This window comes from Canis lupus, chromosome 1, assembly GCF_011100685.1.
Source record: "Canis lupus familiaris isolate Mischka breed German Shepherd chromosome 1, alternate assembly UU_Cfam_GSD_1.0, whole genome shotgun sequence".
Taxonomy (NCBI): Eukaryota; Metazoa; Chordata; class Mammalia; order Carnivora; family Canidae; genus Canis; species Canis lupus.
The window spans coordinates 98,558,097-98,579,905 of record NC_049222.1 but is presented as its reverse complement, the minus strand read 5'-3'; the positions used below and the strand labels follow the sequence as shown (position 1 = coordinate 98,579,905).

The window sequence follows — 21,809 nt, the reverse complement described above, 5'->3', positions numbered from 1 at the left end:
ATTTCTATTTTTATTTTTTTTTTGTGGAACCTCTATACTGTTTTCCACTGTGGCTGTACCAGGTTATACTCCCACCGAGAGTGGATGAGGGCTCCTTTTTCTCCACATCCTCGCCAACGCTTGTTATTTCTTGTCATTTTGGTGTTAGCCATTCTGACAGATGTGAGGTGATATCTCATTATGGTTTTGACTGACATTTCCCTTATGATTAGTGATGTTGAGCATCTTTTTGTGTGTCTTTTGGCTATATTTATATTTCTTTGGAAAAATATCTATTCAGGACATTTATTTGTTTATTAATATTTATTAAATTGGATTGTTTGGTTTTTTGGTGTTGAATCATACAAGCATTTTTTTTTACATATTTTGGATATTAACTCATTATTGGATATATAATTTGCAAATATCTTCTCCCATTCAGTAGGTTACCTTTTTGTTTTGTTAATGGCTTCCATCACTAGACGAAACATTTTTATTTTATATAACCCCAATAGTTTATTTTGGCTTTTGTTTTCCTTGCCTTGGGAGACATGTCTAGAAAGTACAGATTTCCCAGAATGGAAGCAGACGGCACCTGACCACATAGATTTCCCACGATGTCTGGACCAGGCCAGGATACCTTCTCACTGTTGTTTCTTCTCTCTTTTGTAGGAAGACAATGCCCCTTTCTGCTTTATCCAGTCCTTGTGAAAGAGGGAAACCTCTTCTTTGTGTCTTTTTAAAACGGCCTCATTATGATCCCAGGACAAGTTAATTTTCACTTGCTTTCTTCAAAGGGTTAGAAGATTCAGAATTCACAAAAGCCTTCTTTCTCCTGAACTGTTAACTGACTTTGGATTCTTATCCAAATTCATGGTCTCTGAATTGGCAGGCTTATAAGCTGTATCATCAATAGCAGATTTGATTCCAAAAGTTCTTTTGAGATAACAACACTGTTTTAGAATGTCTTTGAGTTGTGCTGGTTTTGCAAAAAGTTCATCAGCTGTTGTTTCATATTTATATCTGCATGGTATCTTCCCAAATGTACTTGGTTAATTCTTTCCGTTTGCTCCTGCGCTATCCATGAATCAACTTTTGTGGTTGCTTCTGGCAGAAACTTCCAGGAGGTATACATGACCCCACATTTGCCTTTGTGAGAACCACTCTTCTCTAAGTTGGAATAAATGCCGATAGATATATCAGTTGGCTACTTTTAGACCTAGATTCCTGGTTTAGAACCATTATGAATTGTTATCTTACTTCTGTTGTGTATAATTAAGTTTCATATCTTGTTGCCTGTGAAACCTAAAACAAACAAACAAATTTGATGTACTCAAAAAAGCAATGCAGGCTCAGCCCTTCAAGGTGAGCTTCAACACTTACGATCTTGAGAAGATATGGACTTCAGGTTAGAGTACCTGAGAGTTCTCCCTCCTAAGCTTTCTTGTTACTCAAATGTGGCCTTAAGTGGTCTCCAACTGCTATGCATTTTCCCTCTGATGTAGGCCATGACGACCAGGAAACATTTTTCCTGGCAGAAAGGGACAAAACCACTAAACACAAAAAACCTGACTCTTGATCAGCAGTGCTTTTGAAGAAAGATCTTGATCAAAAGAGGCAAAGGTGGGGCACCTGGGTGGCTCAGGAGTTGAGAAGCTCCCTTTGGCTCAGGGCGTGATCCTGAGGTTCTGAGATCGAGTCCCGCACCTGGCTTCCAGTAGGGAGCCTGTGGCTCCCTCTGCCTATGTCTCTGCCTCTGTTTCTCGTGGATAAATAATCTTTAAAAGAGGGGGGAACGTGAAAATAAAAGGAAATCTCATTTAGAATAGAGAAAAAAAAAAAAAAAGAATGGAGCCAAGAGCCTGGCAGGGGGAGCTCTCAATTCTTAGCTCTCATGGACAATTGGAGATCCAATATGAAGAGATAAACATTGAGATACTTCTTTACTACTCCAGGAGGAGTTAGTTTTCCTCCCCTCCCCTGCCCCCTGTAGCATCTGTGCCAGTAAGAGATGATCACAGCTCAGCCAATGAGAGAAGGTGACAGCCCAGCCAATGAGAAGCCGCTACACTTCCGGCTCCTGATTTTCTCCAATGGACTTTTACTTTACAACAGCCCCTCCCAGCCTCCTCTCTTCCATAAAAGAACTTCCTCTGCTTTGCTCCTGGACTTAATGGTTTTCCCAAAACCTGCTTGTCTGGGATTGCAATTCTCTATTTCTCAGTGAACCCGTTTTTGCTGGTAAAATAGCAGTTTTATTTATGGGCTTGAGCCCATTGTGGGACTTGAACTCACAAGTCAAGATCAAGATCTGAGCTGAAGTCAAAGAGTCTTACTTAACCGAGACACCCAAATGCCTCTGGCAGTTTTATTCTTTTTTTTTTTTTTTAAGGAATGAATTTATTCATTTGTTTTAATTAATAAATTAATTTAATTAATCAATTAATTAATTAAATTTGAGAGCGCACGCATGGGTGCGCAGGAGCCAGGGGTAGGGGCAGCGGGAGAGGGAGAGGCAGACCCCCTACCCAGCTTGGGGCTCCATCCCAGGACCTCAGGATCATGACCTGAACTGAAGGCAGATGCTTAATCGCCCCTGGCAGTTTTATTTTTAAAGTTAGAATTTTTATTCCATTTTTGTTCTAATTACTATTTTTTATGATCCAGTATCTTCTTTGAAAGAGAACAATGCCAGTAACTTTGGCATTTTTTAGAAGTGCTCTCATTTTTACTGTAATTTAAATGTAAACACAGTGGTGAATCTCTGCAGGATGGACAAGTACACAGTCATGTAACTATTTTATTATTCAGCAAAAAATACAAGGGCCCTAGAAATCAATAAGATTTTCCAGTCACGTGAACCACCCTTCTCTTGTAGGGGAAAGTCAGGTTGACTTGACCTGCCTGACGACTTCCCCACGTCTGCGAAAGCCCAGGAGACTACGCGAGTCCCGGAGTGGAGGGGTCCGGCGAGCGCTGCCCGCAGCCACCGCCTGGGGTCGCCCGCGGCGCGGTGCAGTCGGGAGGCGACGGCGCAGGCGCGCTGCGCACTGAGGCACTGTGGGTAATGACGACCCGCGCCCGGGGCGCTGCGGGTAGCGCCGCCCCCCCGGCCGCCGGCGTCGCTTAGGCGGGGGAGCGCTGGGGCTCTGAGGGTGAGCTCGTCAGCCGCGGCCGCGGCCCGGGGAGGCGGGGGCTCGGGGTTCTCGGCGGGGTCGCAGCGGTCCGCCTGGGAGGGGCGGTGGGCGGCCTCCCCGCGGGCGGGGGTGGGGGTGGGGGCTGCCCGGGCGACCTGCTTGGGGGCGCGGGGCGGTGGAGCCCGTGCGCCCGGACGTGGGGGAAGGTCGGCCCGGGGCAGCCTGGAGACGCTCGGGCCCGCGTGGCCTCGGGCCGGCGGGGTCCCTGGTCGCGGCCCCCCAGGCCCCGCCGCCGGCCGCCCCCGCCGCCGGCCGCCCCCGCCGCTGGCCGCCCCCGCATCGCCCGGCGCGGGGGCCGCGGAGGCTAAGACCCCGCACCGAGGTCACGTTTGAATTTCGTTGTGAAAGTGAAAGGAGGCGTAGGCGCGTGCAGGGTGCCAGGGTGCCCGGGTGCCCGCCGTCCTGGAGCCGGCGTCGCGCGCGTCCTCCGACCGCCAGCGCGTCCCGGGGGAGCTGCGGGCCGGCACCCGGTGCGGCGGCGGTGCTGCGGCGGGCTCGGCGGGCTCGGCGGTGCGTGGGCGCGGAGCCGCAGGGGGCAGGCCGGCTTCAGTCGCGAGCTTCCAGCGTCTCGTAGGTGCCCTCCGCCGTGTTCGCAGGGCTTGGGCAGCGAGGGCAGGACCAATACGGGAACAGTGCTGTTTCGGGGACGGTGGTGTGTGTTGGCCGCATTGGGATTTCCGCGGCCGCCCTGGGGACCGCGCGGGGAGCGGGGGTGAATGGCGCGGTAAGGACTGCCGAGGCTCTACCTCACCTCCAGAGTTGATAAAAAAAATTTAAAAGAGGTGCTCTATTTTAAAAGATTATCTCATACATTTAATGCTGATTTAAACATTGATTTTCTCCTGATCCTTGGTCGCCTCCCCTAATGTTACTAACAGGAACCAGGCCGTCCAGTGTTTGCAGTCTGCATATCCCGCCCTTTGTTTATTCATTTTTTTAAAAAAGATATTCCCTTACTTTTTTTTTTTTAAGATTTAATTTATTTATTCATGAGCGACACAGAGAAAGGCAGAGGGAGAAGCAGGCTCCGTGCAGGGAGCCCGACGTGGGACTCCATCCCCGGTCCCCAGGATCGGGCCCCGGGCTGCAGGCGGCGCTAAACCGCTGCGCCACCCGGGGCTGCCCATATCCCCGCCCTTTAAAGTTTCTCCTACTTATTTTGGGGGATGTGGAGGGAGATGGGGTTATTACATTTAAAATTTATTGTGAAAATTTTACAAACACAGCCCAAAGTAGCAAGAATATTGAAAGATCGTGTCTCTACCCCTCACTCAGCTTCAGTATTTGTCAACGTTCTCTTTTTTTCTCCCTTTTGGTTTTCTCTGCTCAAGTGTTTTGCAGCAAATCCCGCACATCATTTTACCTGTGAATACTTCAGTATGCATCTCTTATGAATAAGGAATTTTTTAAAATGTTTATTAAAATTTGTATTAAAGTATAATAAACATAGAATGTTATATTTGTGTACAGCATATTGACTCAGCAATTTTCTACACGACTAGATGCTTACCTTGATAAGTATAGTTACTGTCACTATACAATGTTATTGCAGTATTATTGGCTATATTCCGTATGCTGTACTTTTCATCTCTGTGACTTATTTTATAACTGGAAGTTTGCACCTCTTAATCCCCTTTATCTATTTTGCCTATACCCCCACCCCCACCATTTTGTTCTCTGTATCTTTGAGTCTGTTTTAGGTTTGTTCATTTGTTTTGTTTGTACATTGGTTCATCTATCAGTGGACCCTCAGGTTGCTTCCATATCTTGGCTGCTGTAGATAATGCTGTAATAAACAGGAGTGCGTGTATCTTTTTGAATTAGCATTTTCATTTTCTTTGGGTAAATACCCAGTAGTGAAATTACTGGATCATATGGTAGTTCTATTTTTAAGTTCTCTAGGAAGTTCTTTTTTTCACGTAGACAAGTCTTTTTAACACTAGCCATTCTGACAGGTGTGAGGTGGTATTTCATTGTAGCTTTGATTTGCATTTCCTTGATGAGTGATGTTGAGCATCTTTTCAAGTGTCTGTTGGCCCTCTGGATGTTGTTTTTGGAAAAACGTCTATTCAGATCCTCTGCCAATTGGAAATTTTTTTTTTTTTTTTTTTTGGTGTTGAGTTGTGTAAGTTCTTATGTATTTTGGATTATTAACCACTTATTAGATATATCATTTGCAAATATCATCTCCCATTTAGTAGAGGTTGTCTTTGTTTTGTTGATCGTTTTTTACTATACAAAAGCTTTTTTATGTTGATGTGGTCAGAATAGTTTATCATTACTTTTGTTTTTCTTGCCTGAAGAGGCATATTTAGTAAAATGTTGCAACAGCTGATGTCAGAGAAATTACTGCCTCTGTTTTCTTGTAGGAATTTTATAATTTCAGGTTTCACATTTAGGTATTTATTTATTTTTAAAGATTTTATGTATTTATTCATGAAAGAAACAGAGGCAGAGACATAGAGGGAGAAGCAGGCTCTTCACAGTGAGCCTGATGACATTTAGGTGTTTAATCCATTTTGAGGGTTTTTCTCTTTTTAAAATTCCAAGACAGTTAACATCAGTGTTACATTAGTTTCAGATGTACAATATAGTGATTCAGTAATTCTATACATTACTTAGAGCTCATCAGGATAAGTGTATAATGAATCATTTTCACCTATTTCACCCATCTTCCCCTCCCCTTCTTCTCTAGTAATCATCACTTTGTTCTCTATAGTTGAGTCTGTTTTTTTGTCTTTTTCCTCCCTTTGTTCACTTGTTTCTTAAATTCCACATATGAGTGAAATCATTTTGTATTTGTCTTTTTCTGACTGGCTTATTTCACTTAGCATTATACCCTCTAGATCCATTCATGTTGTTATGAGATTTCATTCTTTTTTTTTTTTAATGTCTGATAATTCCATTTTTTTCTGTGTGTGTGTATCAAATCTTCTTTATCCATTCTTCTGTCATTGGATAATTAGTTTGCTTCCATATTTCTGCTATTGTAAATAATGCTGCAGTAAACAGGGGTACATATATCAGTTCAAATTAATGTTTTCATATTCTTTGGGTAAATACCTAGTAGTGAAATTACTGCATCATGTGGTAGTTCTATTTTTTTTTTTTTTTTGAGGGACCTCCACACTGTTCCACGGTGGCCACACCATTTGCATTCCCACCAACAGTGGAACCCTGCTTGAGGGTTCATTTTTCACCACATCCTTTTTAACACTTGTTTCCTGTATTTTTTATTTTAGCCATTCTGACAGGTGTAAGGTGGTATTTTGTTGTGGTTTTGATTTACATTTCCCTGATGATTAATGATGTTGAACATCTTTTCATGCATCTCTTGGCCATCTGTCTTCTTTGGAGAAATGTGTTCTGCCTATTTGTAATTGGTTTATTTGGGGGCTTTCTGGTGTTGAATTGTACAAGTTCTTCATATATTTTGGATATTAACCCTTTATTGCCTGTATCACTTGCCAATATACCCATCCAGGATGTGTTTTAGGTTTGTTGATTGTTTCCTTTGCTGTGCAGAAGCTTTTTATTTTGATGTAGTCCTAATAGTTTATTTTTGCTTTTGTTTCTCTTGCCTTAAGAGACATATCTAGAAAAACGTTGCTGTAGCTGATATCAGAGAAATTACTACATGTGCTCTTACCGGATTTTTCGGTTTCAAGTCCCACAGTTAGATTCTTAATCAATTTTGAGTTTATTTTTGTGTATGATGTAAGAAAGAGATCCTGTTACATTCTTCCACATGGAGCTGCCCACTTTTCCCAACACCATTTGTTGAAGAGACTTTTTCCCATTGCATATTCTTTCCTGCTTTGTTGAAGATTAATTGACATTCTAATAATGGGTTTATTTCTGGGTGTTCTTTTCTGTTCTACTGACCGATGTATGTGTCTATTTTTTGTGCCAGTACAATGCTGTTTTGATTACTACAGCTTTGTAATATATCTTGAAATCTAGAATTGTGATACCTCCATTTTTGTTCTTTCCTAAGATTGCTTTAGCTATTTGTAGCTTTTTTGTGGTTCCATACAAATTTTAGGATTTCTTGTTCTAGATCTGTGAAAAAGGCTAATGATGTTTTCATAGGGATTGTATTTAATGTGTAGATTGCTTTGGTAGTATGGAGATTTTAACAATAATTATTCTGATCCATGAGCATGGGATATCTTTCCATTTATGTCATTTTCAATTTCTTTCATCAGTGTTTTATAGTTTTCAGAGTATAGGTTTTTTACCTCCTTGGTTTAGTTTTTTCCTGATTTTATTATTTTTCAGGCAATCATAAATAGGATTGTTTTCTTACTTTCTCTTTCTGCTACTTTTAGTGTGTAGAAATGCAACAGATTTCTGTATATTTACTTTATTTCCTGTGACCATACTGGACTCATTTATCAGTACTAGTAGTTTGTGTATGTGTGTGTGTAGTTTGGCTTTTGTTTTGTGGTTTTTTTGTTTGTGTGTGTGTGTGGAGTCTTTAGGGTTTTCTGTATATAAGTTTCATGTCATCTGCAAGCAGTGCAAGTTTTACATCTTTTTTACCAGTTAGGATGCCTGTTATTTCTTGTCTAATTGGATTGCTATGGCTAGGACTTCCAGTATCATATTGAATAAAAGTGGTGAGAATGGATATCCTTGTCTTGTTTTTGATCTTGGGGGAAAAGCTTTTAGTTTTTCACCATAAGTATAATGTTGGCTGTGGCCTTATTATGCTGATGTATGTTCCTTATAAACCTGCATTGGTGAAGGTTTTTATCATGAATGGATGTCGTTCTTTGTCAAATGTTTTTTTCCTTTTTGCATCTGCTGAAATGATTATATGGTTTTTGTGCTTTCTCTCATTGATGTGATATATTACATTGGTTGGTTTGTGGATACTGAACCACCCTTGCAGCCCAGGAATAAATCCCACTTAATTGTTGTAAATGATTTTTGTAATGTATTGTTGGGTTTGGTTCACTAATATTTTTTGAGAATTTTTGCATCTATGTTCATTAGAGATGCTGGTCTGTATTTCTTTTTTCTTTTTTTTTCTCTTTCTTTTTGTGGTGTCTTTATCTGTTTTTGGTATCAGGGTAGTGTTGGCCTCATAAATGAATTTAGAAGTTTCCTTCTTCTATTTTTTGGAATAGTTTGAGAAGAGTATTTATTCTCTTTTAAATGTTTGGTAGAATTCACTTGTGAAGCTGTCTGGTCCTGGACTTTCGTTGGTTGGGAGGTTTACCAGTGATTCAGTTTCACTGCTGGTTAAATGAATAAGATGCTGGTTTCATTGATCTGTTCTATTGGATTTTGTAACTTCTATTCCATTTACTTCTGCTCTAATATTTATTATTTCTTTCCTTCTACTGGCTTTGGGTGTTTTTTTTTTTTTTTTTTTTTTTTTCTTTAGGTGTAAGGTTAGGTTGTTTGAGATTTTTCTTCTTAGAGGTAGGCCTGTATTGCTGTATACTTCTCTTTTGGAAGAGCTTTTGGTGCATCTCAGAGATGTTGGACTGATATGTTTTCATTTTTATTTGTCGCCATGTACTTTATTTTTTTCTTAAAAAATTTTAAAGCCTATTTTTTAAAAAAGATTTTATTTATTTATTCATGAGAGACTCAGAGAGAGAGGCAGATACACAGGCAGAGAGAGAAGCAACCTCCATGCAGGAAGCCCGGTGCAGGATTTGATCCCAGGATTCCGGGATCATGTCCTGAGCCAAAAGCAGACACTCAACTGCTAAGCCACCCAGGCGTCCCATTGCCATGTACTTTTTGATTTCTTCTTTGATTTCTTAGTTCACCCATTCATTAGTAGCATGTTATTTAACTTCCATGTATTTGTGCTCTTTCCAGATTTTTTTCTTGTGGTGATTTCTATTTTCTTAGTGTGTGGTCAGAAAAGATGCATGGTATGATTTTGATCTTATTGAATTTGAGACTTGTTTTGTATCCTAACATGTGATCTCTTCTGGAGACTGTTCCATATGCACTTGAAAAGAATGCATATTTGTTTTAGGATGGAATGTTGTGGATAATTCTGTTAGATCCATCTGGCCCAATATGTCAGTCAAAGCTAATGATTCCTTGTTGACTTTCTGTTTGGGCAATCTATTCATGTAAGTGGGGTGTTAATTAAGTTCCCTTACTATTATTTTATGACTATTAATTTTCTCCTTTATGTTTATTAGTAGCTGTTTTTTGTATTTGGGTCTTCCCATTTTGGGTCACAAATATTTACAATTGTTACATCTTTTGTTGGATTGTTCCCTTTATGATTATGTAGTGTCCTTCTTTGTATCTTGATTTTGTCTGTTTTATAGTCTGTTTTGTCCTAATATATATATATATATATATATATATATATATATATATATATATGTGTGTTTTTATATATATATATATATATTGCCACCTTGGCTCTCTTATCACTTCCATTTGTGTGATAAGTGCTTCTCCATCCCTTTTTTTTTTTTTTAAGATTTTATTTATTTGACAGAAAGAGAAAAGGAGAGGGAAGCAGGGAGGGAGGCAGGCATAAGCAGGGGGAACAGCAGGCAAAGGGAGATGAAGAAGCAGGCTTTCTGCTGAATAGGGAGCCCAAGGCGGGGCTCCATCCTAGGACCCTGAGATCACGATCTGAGTCAAAGGCCAACACTTAACCAACTGAGCCACCCAGGCGCCCCTCCATCCCTTAACTTTCAATCTGTGTGTGTGTCATTAGGTATGAAATGAAGCTCTTGTGGACAACATGTAGATGGGTCTTGTTTTTTATCCATAATGCCATCCTGTGTCTTTTGATTGGTGTATTAGTCGATCTACATTCAAGGTGATCATTGTCAGGTATGTATTTATTGCCATTTTGTTACTTCTTTCATGGTTGTTTTTGTGGTTCTTGTCTGTTCCTTTTTTCTTTTTGTCTCTTAGTTTGCTGGCTTTCTTTAGCAACATACTTCACTTTCTCTTTGTTTTTTGCTTATCTGTTACTGGCTTTTGATTTGTTATTATTAGATTTATAGATCTCATGTATATAGCAGTTTATGTTAAGTTGATGGTCGCTTAAGTTTGAACCTGTTCTTTATTCTTCTCCCTACCATGTTTTAGGAATATATATCATATTTTACACTCCTTTATTTTGTGAATCCTTTGATGTTTTTTAAAGATTATAGTTTTATTTATTTGAAAGTGAGAGTATGCAAGTTGGGAGAGAAGTAGAGGGAGAGGGACAAGCAAACTCTGTACTATGTGCAGAGTCTGACATGGGGCCTGATGTCTTGACCCTGAGATCAGGACCTGAGCTGAAATCAACAGTTGGACACTCAACTGACTGAGCCACCCAGGAGCTCCTCCCTTGACTGATTTTTATAAATATACCTAGTTTTACTGCTTTTGTGCTTCCTACTTTTTTTACTCCTTCTTATGGTCTTTTGTTTCCACTGATAAAGTCCCGTTTAATGTTTCTTGGAGGGCTGGTTTAGTGGTCATGAATTTTCTGTAACTTGTTTGTCTGTTAAACTCTTTATTGGTCTTTCTATTCTGAATGATAGCCTTCCCAGACAGAGTATTCTCCGTTGCAGATTTTTTCCTTTTAGCACTTTGAATATTTTATGCCACATTCTCTGGCCTGCATAGTTTCTGCTGAAAAATCAGCTGATGGCCTTATGGGGTTTCCTTATTTGTAACTGTTTTCTTTTCTCTTGTTGCTTTTAAATTTCTCTCACTGCCTTTTGCCATTTTAATTACTATAGGTCTTGGTGTGGACCTCCTTGGGTTTATTTTGTGGGAGACTCTATGCCTCCTGCATCTGGATTTCTCTTTCCTCCCCTAGATACAGTAAGTTCTCAGCCATTTTTTTCTTCAAATAAATTTTCTGCCTCCTATAATCTCTCTCTCTTCTCTCTCTCTCCTTCTGGGATCCCTATAATACAAATGTTACTACTCTTGATAGTGTCTCTTTGTTTCCTAAGTCTGTTTTCATTTTTTGTTGTTTTTTCTCTTTCTTGTTCAGCTTGATTACTTTCCATTTCTCTGTCCTCCAGGTCACTGATCCATTCTTTTGCTTCCTCTAGTCTACTGTTTATTCCTTCTGATGTATTTTTAATTTCAGTTATTAAGTTTTTCATCTGTGATTAGTTTTCTTTTATGTTTTTTATCTCTTTGTCAGGGGGTCTCATTGAGCTCCTCCACTCTTTTCTCAAGTCCAGTGAGTATCCTTATGACCATTGTTTTAAATTCTCTACCAGGCATATTATCGCCATTTCATTTAGCTCTTTTGCTGTGATTTTGTTCTGCTCTTTCATGTGGGACATATTTCTCTCATTTTGTCTAACTGTTTTTGTGTGTTAGGAAAGTCAGCTATGTCTCCTACTCTTGAAAGTCATGGCCTTTTTTTAAAAAAAAATTTTATTAGAGAGCACAGGATGGTGGGGAAGGGCCAGGAGGAGGAGAACCAGACTGCCCACTGAGCAAGGAGCCTGCTGTGGGACTCGATTCCAGGACCCCAAGATCATGACCTGAGCTGAAGGCAGACGCTTAATGGACTGAGCCACCCAGAGGCCCCTGAAAGTCATGGCCTTATGGAGAATAGGTTTAGTGGTGTCCTGCTGTGTCTCCTGTTCACCAGAACCTGGCACTTCAGGGCTCTCCTGTGTGTTGCATGCACCCTGCTACCGTGGCAGAGCCGCTCTTACCTTTAGATTAGTCATCTGCGGTGGCTCTCTTTGCCTGTTGAAGGCAGGGTTTGGTCCCTGTGTTGTTGGTCAGCCAGTCTGGGCTGCCTTGGGCTTAGTTGAGTCAGACCAGGTGTCTGCCAGAGCTGTGGTAGCACCAAACTGCAGGGTGCCTCTCTGTGTTGTCCCCTGAGAAGCTTTTGTTGGTGGATGGGCCCTGCAATGTGACCAGTTGTCTTACTCCAGCCCTCTGTTGGGGCCGCAGTGGGACTTGTGTGGCTATCTTTCTTTCTCTCTGGGGCAGGAGTCACTGTGGAGGGGAAGCTTGCCCAGTCCCAGGCTTGTGGCACCAGTTTGGATGGGCTCTGCCAAGAGTGTATTGGAGGGGACAAATTCGCAGGGGAATGTGGATATAGGCCCTAAGGTCTCAGCAAGGATTATGCAGGTCCATTGAGGGAAGGGACCTGGAGCTGCTTTAGAAGACTGCTGCCTCACTTCGGGGAGCATGGTGCACAGGGCCAGCAGGAGGGACCAGCATCCCCTGGGCCTGAGGTCAATTGGGTTGGAGGGGATGGATCCTCAGAAGAGTGCAGGGTCAGGCATGGATTGTTAGCAAGGGTTGTGTGGGGCTGTTCTGGGAGAGCTGCAGCAAGGCCCGGCCTGGGGACAGGGGTGGACAGATCTGCAGGAGAACACGGTGGGATGGTGCTTTTAGCACATTAGGTGGCTCGTGTTCATGCTGTGCTGGTTCCTGTAGATGCTCATGTGCCTAGGCTGGGGGGTGAGGAAGGAAATGGTTCTAGCCAGCTCCTTTTTCCTGGAGAAGCCCCCAGAGATCCCTGCCCCTCCAGCACCTGCATGAGATTAGTAAACAGATGTCCCTCCCTTATCTCAGGCATTTCTCATAAAGGTGTTTCCATGCTGTATCTCCGAAGGGCCATTTGTTGTGCTATCTCTTTAAGGACAGGGACTCAGTTTCCTATCACCCTCGGCTCTTCCAGAGCGGAGCCCACGGTTTTTAAAGTTCCAGGTATTAAGCTCCACAGGTTGATTGTAAGAACTTGAGAAATTAGGCTCCTCTGGCTTTCAAAGCCCAATGTTACCGGGACTGGTTTTCCCTAGAGGGTCCCCCATGCTTGGGGTGCAGAGTGTGGGGCTCTGTTTTCCTCTCCTCTCTGTGTATCTCTCTGTGTATATGTGTCCCTCCCTCCCACAGACCATCCCGCTGGTCTGTTTAGCGCCTGTCTGTGCCTCCAGCCTTCCTATGCTGTTGGATGTGGCCCGTTCTCTACATGTATTTGTTCTGCCGGTCCTTGGATCCTTTTCTGGGTTATTTGCACTGATGTAGGTGTTATCTAGTTGTGTCTGTGGTACGAATGGAGCTTAGGACCCTCCTATTCCTCCATCTTCCCCAGAACTCTTGACTATTACATTTCCCTTTTGCCAACACTGTGCTCTTTTTCATCACTGCAGCTTTATAGTTAGTTGTGGAATCTGGTCACGTTAGGCTCCTGACTTTGTTCTTCAGTATTGTGTTGGCTCTTTGGGGTCTTCGGCTTCTCATATAAACTTTAGAACGGGTTTGTTGATACCTCAAGATAATTTGCTAGGATTCTGATGGAGATTTCACTGGATATATGGAGCAAGTTGGCCTGTCAACAACATCCTATCTCCCTATCCATAACACAGACCATCTCTCCATTTATTTAGGTATTCTTTGATTTCTTTCAGAAATTTTGTGGTTTTCCTCATAGAGATTTTGTACAAATTTGTTTTAGATCTAAGTATTTTATTTTCTGGGTGCTAATATAAATGTTGTAGTGTTTTGAATTTAAAATCCCGTTTGTTCTTGGCTGGAACGTAGGAAAGCAATCGATTTTTGTATAATAACCTTGTATCCTGAAGCCTTGCTATGCTCACTTGTTAGTAGTGCCAGAAATTTTGTATTGTTTTGTATTGTATTGCTACACTCACTTGTTAGTAGTGCCAGAAATCTTTGGTATTTTCTAAATAGTCAATCAGGTCATCTGCAGACAAAGATATTATTGTGTTTCTTCTTTCCCATCTGTGAATCTTTTCTTATTTTGTATTGACTCGTACTTGCAGTGTGATGCTCATAGGAGAGGCGAGAGGGAACATCCTTGCTTTGTTCTTGACCTTCAGGGACAGCAGCTACTTTCTCAGCACCCAGCAGGGTATGAGTGGTGGCTTTTCCACTCTTTCTTTAAGCACAACCACAGTTATCTGCAGAGGCTGTCAGCACAGCCTGTTCTTAACTTGAGCCTGACAAAATTAGTATCACTTCTTTACTGTTCTCTAACATCTAGCCAGTGTTCATATTTCCTGGATTGCTCAAAACTGCTAACATGGTCTCCACATGTTGCATTTGGTTGCTGGGTCTCTAAAGTCCCCTTTTATTCCATCAGAGTTCTCTCTTTTCATGTTGTTAACTTGTTGAAAGCTTCACATTTTAAATAGATTACACGTATGTCAATTCGCCCCTCAGTATTTCAGCACCATTTCTTAGTAACAGCTTGTTTTTCCCATGTGCAGAGTATCATGATCACAGCTCCCAGTGTTCACAGTGGTTCTCTAATACCCGGTTCATCCTGAACTATCCTCTGTAACCCCCCAAATGCTTTCTAGTTCATTTGTGCAAACTAGGACCTGGCCAAAGCAAATAATCGTAACCGAAGAATCGTTATCTAATCTTTGCATTCAGGAAAGTCTCTCCTCTTAATAATTTCTTCATGACACTGGCTTGTTGAAGCCCTGGGCCATGTGCTGACTTCTTGTTTCTTAAATTTCAAATCACATTTAAAATCTTGGGAACTCAATCTTGGATATATAAATGGGGGTGGAGGGGCAGCCAGATGTTGGCACCAACCCTTCTTCATGTCCCTGTCCTGGCCCCCCCTCCTTCCCCCCAATCTGCATTCTTTGGAGACCTGTAGCACTCTTTCTGGTTGGGTTTCCTGCAACTTGCCCTTTGGCTTTAGGGCAGATGTGGGTGGGGAATTTCTTTTTTCCCTCTGATGGGTGACTGTCTCTCACCATGAGTGCTCTCCTGTGCCTACTCTGAGGCCCTGTCCTTAATAGAGTCTCCACAGTGAGAAAAGTCTCATCTACCTGCAGGGGTCTGGGCTTTAATTCCTAACTTGAGATTGGAACTGAGTTTACTGCTGATCTGACTCTGGGGGCCCTTTTTAAAAATAGGACACTGGTTACAAATGGGCAGCTCTGATGCCCCCTGCAACCTGCCTGCCTTATCTGTGCTCCCCCGCTGAGCTGGGAGGCTAGTGGAAGGGTACTTCTCCAGAGCGCCCCTTCACCTCTGTTCTTTTCCTCAGCTCTGCCATCTAGGAACGGCACTCAGCTGACCAGGAATATGGCCCCAGGGCTCCTGACAACCAGGGATGAGGTGAGTCCTGAAATTTTTTCTTAGTTCTTGGCAGGATGGACTGATTGCCTTTCTTGGTCCTGGGATTGCCCTGATGGTGTTAGGTCCTATCTAGCCGTGATTTTGGGGGTGTGGCCCATCTTGCCTGGAACCATTTCTCAGATTCCTCTGCCCTATTCATGACTCAGGCATTCACCGAGTAGCAAACCATAATCACAGTTAAGATACAGATACTTACTGGGCACGTAAGCATGGACATACATGCTTACATGCCCAGTGATTCCCAAGGCCTAAAAAAGTGAAGGAAGACTTTTAGGAGACAGCTCTCTTCCGAGCTGTCTGAGCTGCCCCTGATGGACTTGGCAGGTTGAAGAACTTCCAGTGGGAGTATGACAGGAAGTCTACTGTGTCTCAGAAACCGGGTGACTGGCAGGCCGTCCCTCTTCATTTAGAAAGCTTTGAGCAGCCAGTGGCCTTTAGTCACATTAGTTTTCTGTGTGGTGGTGAGGGTGCTGACCTGTTGTCTGTCTGCTTGTGACTCAGGATACATTTAGTTTGGCCAGTCTTGTGTTTTATATATATGTACACACACACACATAAATTGTGTGTGTGTGTGTATTTTTTTAAGATTTTATTTTACTCGAGAGAGAGAACAAGAGAGAACACAGAGGGAAAGGAAGAAGCAAACTCCCCCCTGAGCAGGGAGCCCAATGCAGGGCTCAATCCCAGGACCTAAGATCATGATCTAAGCCAAAGGTGGATGCTTAAGTGACTGAGCAACCGAGGCGCCCCCTGTAGTTTATATTAAATGAGTTTTCCACACTTAAAAATTGGAAGATTATGTCTGAAAGTGTAGATTGCCAACTTCTCTGAGAATAGGTCGTTCATTCACCACTCTCCAGAGTCCACTCTCTTGGCAGATGACAAATAGTTGAAGCCAAACAGTGTCTCCACAGTGTGGTTGTACTCACTTTCACTCCCAGACCCCAAGGCTGAGGAGACTGCTTCACTCATTCCTTTCCTGTCTCCTGAAGGCTTTGCCTTCACCTGCTCTGAGCCTGGACAGCCAAATCACCAGAATCTGGAAAGCTAGGCTGAGGATTGTGGGCCTGAACTTGGAGCAAGCTGGATTTTGAGGATTTTGCCATGTCAAAATCAAGGATTAGGAAATAAATAGTATAGTTGATCCTTGAACAATATGGGTTTGAATTGTGTGGGTCCATTTATATGTGGATTTTTTTCAGTACATACAGGACAGCACTTTAAGTGTATTTTCTCTTATGAATTTCTTAATAATACTTTTTTCTCTAGTTTATTGTAAAAATACAGTATATAATACACGTAACATAAAATATATGTTTATTCATTGTATCAGTGAGGCTTCTGGTTAATCATAGGCTATTGGTTAAGTTTTTGGGGAGTCAAAAATTATACGCAGATTTGTGACTGTATGGTGGATCGGCACCCCTGTAGCCCCGTGTTACGGATCAACTGTAACTGAGTGAATATATATCCTAAAGGAAAGATTTTTATAACCTGTAAGATTAGGCAACAGGTGAACTTGACATAATTGGATAAAATTAACATTTACTAATCACCTAAATAGAGAGCAGGTGGGCTATCTTGTGTTGATTATATCAGTTACACAAAAATAGTGTCAATTGGATTCAGTTTTTCATTGCCTGTCATATCAAATATAGAATTTTTTTGCAAGAAGATCTGAACTTGATCTTAGTACTGGGTTTGTATGGTGGTTATTTGTATGTTACTGTACAAATTAAAATTGATTGGTTATCAGAATCATTAAGAGCTGTATGTCCCTCAGTTGTCAAATATTTTATACCTTTGAGGGAAAATGTTTATGTAGTATATTTAATTCAGCGTGTTACTTAAAGTAAGAGAAAACTTTTGTATGTTTTACTTTACCATTTATGATGTTAATAGAGAAGCATTCCTGGCCAAAATGGAATGTGTCACTGGCTCAATTTTTCTGTCCCTACTGTGCCACTTCCTGTGGGATCCTTAGCACACCCTGAATCTTATCATCCTGTTATCCAAGTGGGGAGGGGTTGAGGAGTGGGCAAATAGGTGAAGGGGATTAAGAGGTACAAATTTCTAGTTATAAAATAAATCATGGGGATGCATTGTATAGCAGGGGAAATATAGTCATAATACTAGAGTATCTTTGGTGACAGATGGTAACTAGATATTGTGGGGATATATTTGTAATGTATAAAAATATTAAATCACTATGAAGTACAATTGAAACTAAGGATATTGTGTGTCAATTATATTTCAATTTAAAAGGAAAAGTTACAAAAGATTAAGAAGGGGGGCAGCTGGGTGGCTCAGTGGTTGAGTGTCTGCCTGTGGCTTTGAGTGATCTCAGCATCCTGGGATCAAGTCCTGCATCAGGCTCCCCACAGGGAGCCTGCTTCTTCTCTGCCTATGTCTCTGCTTCTCTGTGTGTGTCTCTCATGAATAAATAAATAAAATCTTCTTTTAAAAAAACAACAACAAAAACCACGAAAGACTAAGAAGAATATCATATGTTGATAAAAAGTTCACTATGGAGAGAAGATATAACAATTATAAATATGTGCATACCTAGCAGTATAGTCTCAACATATATGGAGTAAAAATGGGCAGAATTAAAGGGAAAAAATGGTTCTACAATAATGGGTGTAGACTTCAATACCCGCCTTTCTATAATGAATAGAACAGCCAGATGGGAGAGCAAAGGAAATACACAATTTGAACTACACTATATATCAGTTGCAACTAATAGGCAAACAACACACACCACCACCACCCAACAACAGCAAAGTAAATATTTCACTCAAGTGCACCTAAAACATTTTCCAGGCTAGACATCTATTAGGCCACAAGGTAGGTGAATTTGAATTTGAAATGATTGAAGTCACACAAAGTAACTTCTGATCGCAGTAGGATGAAACTAGAAATGATCAGAAAGAACTCTGGAGGGCACCCCTGGTGGCGCAGCGGTTTAGCGCCGCTTGCGGCCCGGGGTCTGATTCTGGAGACCCAGGATCGAGTCTCTCGTCAGACTCCCTGCATGGGGCCCGCTTCTCCCTCTGCCTGTGTCTCTGATTCTCAGTCTCTCTCTCTGAATAAATAAATTTAAAAAACCAAATACTTATCTAAAAAAAAAAAAAAAAAAAAGAACTCTGGAAAATTCACAAATATGTGGAAATTAGGTAGTACACTCAAGCAACCATTCTACCCAAGAAGAAAAATCAAGAGAGGGTAGAAAATACACTGAGACAAATAGACATGAAAACTCGACATTCTAAAACTTACGGGATACAGCAAAAATGATGCTTAGAGGGAATTTTATAGCTATAGATGCATAATGTAAAAAGAAGAAAGATCTAAAATCAGCAACCTAATTTTACAATTTAAGAGCAAACTAAACCCAAGCTAGAAACAGGAAGGAAATAATAAAGATGAGATAAAATAGAAAACAGAAACATGATAGAGAAATCAACAAAACTTAAAGCTGGTTCCTTAAAAAGATCAACAAAATTGACAAACCTTTATCTAGATTGACTAACAACAAAATAAGTAAAATAAAAAATGAACTTGGAGACATTACTGTCATTTTTTTTTTTTTTTAAGTAAGAAGGGTTATAAGGGAATACTTACATAAGAGAATAGCTGTATGGCAACAACTTGGTTACCCAAGGTGAAATGGATAAATTTTTAGAAATGCACAATCTACCCAAACTGACTCAGGAAAGAATAGGAATTCTGAATAGACCTAGAAATAGTGAAGATATTAAATCAATAACCCCCCCCCCCCCCAACAGAGAAAACCTCACAACCCGGTGGCTTTGTTAATTCTACCAAACATATAAAAAAAGTTAACAAAATCTTTCTCCAACTATTCCAAAAGATTTAAGAAGACACTTCCTAATTCATTCTATGAGGACAGCATTACTTTGATACCAGGTCTCAAACAGAGACACTACAAGAAGACTATAGGCTAATATCCCTTATGAGCACAGATGGAAAAATCTTCACCAAAATATGTCTAAAGCTAATTCAGCAGCATATTAAGAGTTGTACTTCTTGAGCAAATGAGGTTTACTCTCAGAATGCAAGAATGTTTCAACATGTTAAAATTAATTCTATAATATACCACATTAGGAGACAGCAGGGTAAAAATCACTCATCATCTCTTAGTTGAAAAATCATATGACAGGGACACCTGGGTGGCTCAGCTGTTGAACATCTGCCTTCGGCTCAGGGCGTGATTCTGGGGTCCTGGGGATTGAGTCCCACATCAGGCTCCCTGCGAGGAGCCTGCTTCTCCCTCTATTTCTCTGCCTCAGTCTCTGTCTATCATGAATGAATGAATAAAAATTTTTTTTAAAAAAAGAAAAGTCATGTGACACAACTAAACACCTTTCATGAAAAAACATTCAGCAAACTAGGAATAGAAGGGAACTTTCTCAATGTGATCAAGGCCATATATGAAAAATCCACACTAACACTGTTATTGGTGAAACACTGAATGCTTTTTTCTGAAGAACACAAATGAAATAAGGATGCCAGCTTTTGCTACTTCTGTTCAACACAGTACGGCAGTTCTAGCCAGAATAATTGGTGAGAAAAAGAAAACAGGGCAGCCCTGGTGGCACAGTGGTTTAGCGCCACCTGCAGCCCAGGGCGTGATCCTGGAGACCCTGGATCGAGTCCCATGTCGGGCTCTCTGCATGGGGCCTGCTTCTCCCTCTGCCTGTGTCTCTGCCTCTCATTCTCTGTGTTTCTATGAATAAATAAATAAAATCTTAAAAAAAAAAAAAAAGAAAAACACATCCAAATTAGAAAAGAAGTAAAGTGATCTCTTCACTGAAGACATTCTCATATTCATAAAGCCTTAAAATCCACACAGGTTAAAAAAAAAAGTCAGAGCTAATAAATAGATTTAGTAAAGTGGTGGGATGCAAAATCAACATCGAAAAGCCAGTTTTATTTCTGTATGTTTTCAACAAACTATCCAAATAGAAAATACATATATTTTTAAGTTCCAATAAAATAAATTCCAAAGAATAGATTGCAATAAAGTTTCAAATTACAATAGCATCTAAAAGAATCAAATACTCAACAATAAATTTAACTAAGGAGGCAAAAGACTTGTTTACTGACAACTACAAAATAGCGTGGAAATTAAAGAAGACCTAGGTATATGGAAACACTTCCCTGCTTATGGACTGGAAGACTTAGTATTGCTAAAATGACAGTACTACCCAAAGTAATCCATAGATTCAGAACAATACCCATCAAAATTCTATTCATGATTAAAAAAAAAACATAAATAGAAGAAGCTATCCTAAAATTCATTTGGAATATCACAGGATCTTGAGTCTTGCAGAAACAAGTCTGGAGGAGTCAACTGCCTGATTTCAGTACTTAGTACCAAGAATACAAACAGTGGCAAAATAGGTTCTCACTGACTTAAGGATAAATATATAGAACAATGGAATACAACTGAGAGCCTGAGCGGGGAAAAAAAAACAACCTTCACATATATGGTCAATTGATTTTTGACAAGAGTGCCAAGATCATTCAATTGGAAAGGGATGGTCCATACAAATAGTGCTTAGACAACCGGGGATCCACACTAAAACACATGTGATTAATGAAAAATTAGCCTCTGAAGAAATAGAGATACAATGAATAAACATGGAGATTTCAGAACAAAAAATACATACTTGAAAGATAAAGCTCAATAGATGGGCTTACCAGATTAGAGGTTACAGAGAAATCCGTGAACTAGAAGATAGAACAATGGAAATTACCCAATCTGCACAACAGGGAGAAAATATGCTGGGAAAAAATAATGAACAGAGCCTCAAAAACTGGGAACATAACACAATATCTAATATTTGTGTCATTGTAGTTCTAGAAAAAGGAATGAAAGTAGGCTGGGCTGAAAAAGCATTAGAAGAATTAGTGGCTGAAAACTTCCCAAATTTGGCAAGAGATGTAAACCTACAGATTCAAAAAGTTTGAACATATGCCAAATATGACAAACTCACTGAAATCCATGCCAAGACACCTTATAATGAATCTTCTAAAGCCTAAAAATGAAGAAAACATCTTGAAAGCAGCCAAGGAGAAACAACACATTTCTCATAAAGGAAAAGCTATTGGAATAGTAGTAGATGTCTCATTAGAAACCAAAGAAGTTGGGTGGAAGAGGTGTGATGTTCTTTAGGTGCTGAAAGAAAAGAATTACCAACCCCAAATCCTGTGCCAAATGAAAATACCTTCCAGGAATGAAGGGGAAATTGGATATTCTTGAAAAAGAAAAAACCTGAGAATTTGTCTCCAGGAGTGTGGATAGAGGTGATTTTATAAACAAAAAGGAAACCATAAAAGAGGGAATCTTGGAACATCTGTGTGTGGGAAAGTGTTAACATAACAGGCTATTCTTAGGAAATCCTGCTTGCAAGATTATCCGTTGGCTGGCATTGGGATCTTGCATTTCTGGAGGGTTAGCACCATTCCCAGAACTGATAAGGATGTCTCACCGTGCCTAAAACTATGCAA

At 40.8% G+C, this 21,809-nt stretch overlaps 1 protein-coding gene across 7 annotated transcripts in view; it reads left to right on the top strand.

The window, feature by feature from the left end:
* The first annotated feature begins 3,010 nt into the window (after positions 1 to 3,010).
* The window catches only part of ZNF169 (zinc finger protein 169), a 43,078-nt gene continuing 24,279 nt past the window's right edge, over positions 3,011 to 21,809 (top strand). For 2 of the 7 annotated variants that reach the window (XM_038527362.1, XM_038527357.1), the window contains exons 1-3: positions 3,028 to 3,134; positions 9,886 to 10,004; positions 15,181 to 15,251. In XM_038527362.1, the coding sequence (XP_038383290.1) occupies positions 15,219 to 15,251 (33 nt within the window). In that variant the 5' untranslated portion in view covers positions 3,028 to 3,134; positions 9,886 to 10,004; positions 15,181 to 15,218. Of the gene's footprint in view, positions 3,135 to 3,727; positions 3,747 to 9,885; positions 10,005 to 10,909; positions 10,995 to 15,180; positions 15,252 to 21,809 lie in introns of those variants that run through there. The other 5 variants (XM_038527363.1, XM_038527358.1, XM_038527359.1 and 2 more) reach the window with 4 other exon arrangements.